At 44.8% G+C, this 6170-nt stretch overlaps 1 protein-coding gene across 1 annotated transcript; it reads right to left on the reverse strand.

The window, feature by feature from the left end:
- Positions 1–277: 277 nt before the first annotated feature.
- LOC112239751 (leucine-rich repeat-containing protein 10B-like) lies at positions 278–4217 on the reverse strand. The gene has a single exon (XM_024408172.2). It carries the CDS (start codon positions 2526–2528, stop codon positions 1308–1310), a length of 1221 nt encoding a protein of 406 aa, XP_024263940.1. The 5' UTR covers positions 2529–4217; the 3' UTR covers positions 278–1307.
- Positions 4218–6170: the final 1953 nt, after the last annotated feature.

Genomic DNA, 6170 nt, shown 5'->3' on the forward strand with positions numbered 1-6170 from the left:
ATCGGTATTTTCATTTTTAAACTGCATTGTTGGTTAGGGGCTTTTGTAAAGTAAGCATTTTTACTGTAAGGTCTACTACACCTGTTGTATTCGGCGCATTTTACTAAATACAATCGTTATTTGATTTGATGTGCAGTAGACTTAGCTCCTGGCTCAGATATTGTCTGAACATCATCGTAAACCTAAACCACCTGATCGGGAGTTGTACCAGACTCCTGAGAGGCCTGGTGAACACAGCCTCGGTCTCCCTGTGTATGAATGATTCAGTCCAACCTGATAAACTCAATCATTATTTAATGAGGCAAGATTAGATTTCCTTTATACACATAATGGGTTTAACAAAAACAAACTATATCACATTACAAAGGTAATAAGTTTACCCCCCCACACTTAAATACACACACTCAAGCGTGTACACATTCACACACGCACCCATATATACACACTTGCGTGTCCGCATTCACACACAACCACTCAAACACACACACACTTACTCAATGCAGACACACACACACACACACTGACACACACATACAGCGTCACCGGAGTCCTGCTCTGACTTGCCAATTTGCCGAGTTGGCAAAGACGCCGCTGCCTGCCATCATCTCCACAATGTGCAGTGCATGGATCTGTCTTCAGGTCAGTTTGAAAAACATCTAATGTCTTAGTTATTTAGTGGCTCAGCCCTGCTCTACTTCTAACTACGGACAGAGAATGTCAAAGTCACATATTATAGCAACAGGTTCAGGAGGCTAGTCATTAATTCATTTCACACAGGATTTACTAAGTTAAACAACCCTCTGGTTGGGCGTTGTCATGACAGCTGGAGCGTTGTCATAAAAAAGGTCTAGCCTAGAAAGGCAGAAGAACAATATTTGAATCCACTTGAATGGATAATTAACTAACTAACATAGGCTATTAATCCTGGTGTTTTCCTTATATTGTCCACTTAGTTCTCATATCACCTCCTAGTGCAAATCAGGAAGCTGTCAAGTAGTCAGAATCTTAGACAGGGGAGGGGTCCTAGGTTTAGGAAAGGGAGGGGTCCTAGGTTTAGGAAAGGGACGAGTCCTAGGTTTAGGAAGGGGAGGGGTGAGAGGCTGTGTCTGAGAGCATCAAATCCGTGATGCATTGTTGGTAAATTGTGACTGACTGATCTACAAATACTTCTAAGTAGTTATTTATGATGCAAGGTGGCTTGTAGATCAGTCAGTAGTCTGCAATGTCTGCTGCAAGGTCAAACAAGTCTAGACTTAGGATGGAAGGACTCAGAGCCTTTGCAGGAGGAGGAGTCAATCAGTCAGTCATCAATGCCGGCCCCCTTGTCTTCCTGGTTCCTCTAGCTCCTCCCCCTCCTCATACTCATAGTCCATATCTCCTCGTTCGTACTCCAAATCCCCAACCTCATACCCCTCCCCCTCACATATAAGCTCCTCCTTGTCATATTCTATCCCCTCCAGGTCATACTCAAGCCCCGCCCCGTAGTCGTTCAACGCCCTCTCTAACTCCGCCTCCATCTCCTCCTTCCTCCTCTCTTCCTCGGTTAGGGGCATCGCCACGGTTACCACCTCGTTGTACTTGTGCCCAGCGTGCGATGCACTGTTCTGTTTGGCCGTCTTTAGAATGCCTTGGATCACAGGCCCATCCCCGGCCAGCACAGCCTCTTCCGCATCCCTCACATCCTGCTCCTTCTTAGCCTTCCTGTCTGCCCGTTCCTGGAGCTCCTCCTGGGCCCCCTCCCCAACCAGCAGCACCTCCTCCCCCACACCAGGAGGCCCCTCCACAGGGTTGTGGTCGTAGGAGAAGAGGCGGAGGGCGGGGAGCCGGCTCAGATTAGGGAACACCTCGATCTTGTTCTTGTCCAAGTCTAAGATCTCCAGATCCACCATGCGGAGTAAGACACGGGGGAACTCGGTGAAACGGTTTCCGTAGAGCCACAGTCCCCGCAGGGCCTCCATGCGCCACAGATCCGGGGGCAGTGTCCGTAGCCTGTTGTCCCCCATCTGGAGGGACCTGAGGTGGGGTAAGTCGTAGAGCTGGCGGGGGAAGCACGTGAAGTAGTTGCTCTCCATCCAGAGGCAACGAAGGCTCTGAAGGTTGCGTAGCTCTGGAGGGAGAGATATCAGGCGGTTGGAGCCCAGGTAGAGACGTGTCAGGTTACGGAGCTGACAGATGGCCAACGGGACATCCTCCATCTTGTTAAAGTCTAGAGCCAGGATGCGGAGGCCCTTCAGTTGGACGATGTTCTCCGGGAGGGTCCGCAGGCTGTTACCACACACATACAGCTTCTCCAGGTGACGTAGCCCACAGACCACACCGGGCAACCTGCGGAACTTCTTATAGCTCAGGTCCAAAACGGGATCTCCGCTCGCCAGCATCTCCTCCACCCCTAGGGGAAGCTCATCGTCCTCCATCTCCTCCTCTTTCTTCTTCTTCCTCCTCCTCTTCTCCTCCTCCATTACTTTCACTTTCTCCCCATCCCCATCCTTCTCTTCCTCGTCCTCCTCCTTCCTGGAGGAGTTGCCCATGCCGTGCCCGTTGCTACGCCCGTTGCTACACCCGTGGCCCGGCAGCCTGCCGTTGGATACTGGCTGAGTCAGGATGGAATCAGGGGATGAGGCTGAAGCCTTGTCTGAGACTGGGGTTGGAACTGAGACCGAAGCTCCAACAATGGCTGGGGTTGAGGCTGAAGCTGGTCAGGACAGGACAGTGTCTGAAGACGTGTCTGAGGTTGGTTCTGAGGCTGGTCGTGTCTGTGTCCGAAGCTGGTCTGGCTGAGGCTGGGGCTGACGCTGGTTCTTAGACTGGTCAGCCCGGTCAGAAGCTCCTACTTTGAACTGAGGCTGTTGCTGGTCAGCCCGGTCGGAGGCTCCTACTCTGAACTGGTGAGAAAGGATCCAGTGGCAGGACCCGCAGCAACAGGGGGCATTGTGTTCCTTAATAGGCCAGTGATTGCTCTCTGCTAGCTCAGCAGCCACAGACCAACACATGGTACTAGAAGTGGCACTGTCTGACTGCCCCACATTAGATGAAGTGTCAACTGACATCGACACATTACAATAATATTGATGGATTTGTAATTGTAATTGTAAAAAAAAAAAAAAAAATGTTTACCCTTATTTTAGCAGGTAAGTTGACAGAGAACACATTCTCATTTCCAGCAAGGACCTGGAGAACAGTTGAAAGGGAGAGGTGGGGAGATGGATAAGCCAATTAGAAGCTTATTAACAACAACAACAACAAGCAGCAGAGTAATGTTTGAAGAAGTGATAATAATAATAATCCTAATAATTTAACTCAACAATATAAAGCTGAATGTTGATGATAAAACATAGTCTTTTCGTGTCTGTTTGGAGTCAGCCAGAGCAGTCAACCAATGTAAATAAGACTATAAATGTCTTCCCAGAACAGATAAAATGGCTCCACAAACTTCCAACAGAAGCAGACTTGCCATTTGGGTATCATATGTTCATTTGGATGCTGTCCGCGTCTTACTGTCGGCTACTTTACTCCATGGAAGTTTTCAGTCGATATGTTCTCTGCCCAGTGTGACAGACGACAACCGCAGGCTTTAGACATTTCATTTTACTTTCCATATGAGCTTGAATTCTGCTCGACAGACGGAGCAGATGTCAGTGTCACCTGTTCCACTGATCTTATGATGCGAGAACGCAGAACAAGAATTACACCCCCCCCCCAAAAAAAGTGGATACGTTCGCGTTAGATGTCCTTTTTTTCCGTGATGACTGTATGTTCAGTCCGTCGAGCGAGAGAGCGAGTCGGAGCCCAGCTTGACGCGCAGGCGGCTACGCAGCTGTGTGGTGATGTGTTGACCTGGCCAGCGGCAAAGTGAAAGAGCGAAAAAAGGAAGTCCACTTTGGTGATCACTCACTCTTGCTTTGGTGATGACGGTTGCGCACTTAGCGCATTTCGGGCTATCGTTAATGTCGTCATCTTGCTGCCCAAAGTCACTAGACCGTTCGCCTGTATACAAAATGGAGAATTTTCAATTTGGCTACTATGAAAACTATCGGTTACGCGCGGGTCGCTCGGTCCGCTCTTCGCTGTCGCCTCACTGATATCTCAAACTAGTGTACGTTATCCGGTTTCTCGCGTCTTGGCTGGAGATTTGCGTACTACGTTGCCTAGGACTGTCTCCCATCCCTAGCAACCGAAACAGAGGGACACGAGAGAGCATTGTCAAACACGTACATCACATGGTTAGAGAGGGAGAGGGAAAGAGGGGGCAGGGGAGAGAGAGAGAGACAGAGAGAGAGAGAGGGGAGGGAGCAGAGGAGATGGATGAGAGAGTGGGGGAGGAAAATAGGGAGAGAGAGTGATTGAAGAGAAATAAAGAGGGGACAGAGAGGAGAAAAGAGTGATGAGAGGGACCACTGATGTGATCTAGTATAATTAAGAGTTAAAGATTGGCACATAGCAGGCTATAAAATATTCCCAGATAAAGTCTGTAATTGACACAGGATTTACATAATAGCCCACGCTTCATATTGACCAATTATAAATAGGGAGTTGCATTCAAAATGGAAAAGTGGTAATATGATTGTGTGCATGGGCACACTGGCAGCTGTATTTATTTAGGAACATGCACCACACACACACAGATGATGTAATATAATACACGCCAATGCATCTACAAACAAAGGTATTTTTGTTAAACCTTTGAATCATTCCAGATGAGCAGCTATGTTCAGGTTTCAGAATGTTCATGTAGCCTAACTAACTAACATAGGTTATTAGTTTGTAATAGCTAGGCTAACTAACAGGTTATTAGTTGTAATAGCTAGGCTAACTAACTAACATAGGTTATTAGTTTGTAATAGCTAGGCTAACTAACAGGTTATTAGTTGTAATAGCTAGGCTAACTAACTAACACAGGTTATTAGTTTGTAATAGCTAGGCTAACTAACAGGTTATTAGTTGTAATAGCTAGGCTAACTAACTAACACAGGTTATTAGTTTGTAATAGCTAGGCTAACTAACAGGTTATTAGTTTGTAATAGCTAGGCTAACTAACAGGTTATTAGTTGTAATAGCTAGGCTAACTAACTAACACAGGTTATTAGTTTGTAATAGCTAGGCTAACTAACAGGTTATTAGTTGTAATAGCTAGGCTAACTAACTAACATAGGTTATTAGTTTGTAATAGCTAGGCTAACTAACAGGTTATTAGTTGTAATAGCTAGGCTAACTAACAGGTTATTAGTTGTAATAGCTAGGCTAACTAACTAACATAGGTTATTAGTTTGTAATAGCTAGGCTAACTAACAGGTTATTAGTTGTAATAGCTAGGCTAACTAACTAACACTGGTTATTAGTTGTAATAGTTAGGCTAATTAACAGCTTATTAGTAGTTGTCATAGCTAGGCTAACTAACAGGTTATTAGTTGTAATAGCTAGGCTAACTAACTAACATAGGTTATTAGTTTGTAATAGCTAGGCTAACTAACAGGTTATTAGTTGTAATAGCTAGGCTAACTAACTAACACTGGTTATTAGTTGTAATAGTTAGGCTAATTAACAGCTTATTAGTAGTTGTCATAGCTAGGCTAACTAACAGGTTATTAGTTGTTATAGCTAACCTAACTAACATAGTTAGCCTAGCTATTACAACTAATAACCTAACTACCTAACAGCTTATTAGTTGTCATAGCTAGGCTAACTAACAGCTTATTAGTTGTCATAGCTAGGCTAACTAACAGGTTATTAGTTGTCATAGCTAGGCTAACTAACAGGTTATTAGTTGTAATAGCTAGGCTAACTAACATTTTATTAGTTGTAATAGCTAGGCTAACTAACACAGGTTATTAGTTGTATTAGCTAGGCTAACTAACAGGTTATTAGTTGTAATAGCTAGGCTAACTAACAGCTTATTAGTTGTCATAGCTAGGCTAACTAACTAACCGCTTATTAGTTGTAATAGCTAGGCTAACTAACAGCTTATTAGTTGTCATAGCTAGGCTAACTAACTAACACAGGTTATTAGTTGTAATAGCTAGGCTAGCTAACAGGTTATTAGTTGTAATAGCTAGGCTAACTAACAGGTTATTAGTTGTAATAGCTAGGCTAACTAACAGGTTATTAGTTGTAATAGCTAGGCTAACTAACAGGTTATTAGTTGTAATAGCTAGGCTAACTAACAGCGTATTAGT

This window comes from Oncorhynchus tshawytscha, linkage group LG19, assembly GCF_018296145.1.
Source record: "Oncorhynchus tshawytscha isolate Ot180627B linkage group LG19, Otsh_v2.0, whole genome shotgun sequence".
NCBI classification, from domain to species: domain Eukaryota; kingdom Metazoa; phylum Chordata; class Actinopteri; order Salmoniformes; family Salmonidae; genus Oncorhynchus; species Oncorhynchus tshawytscha.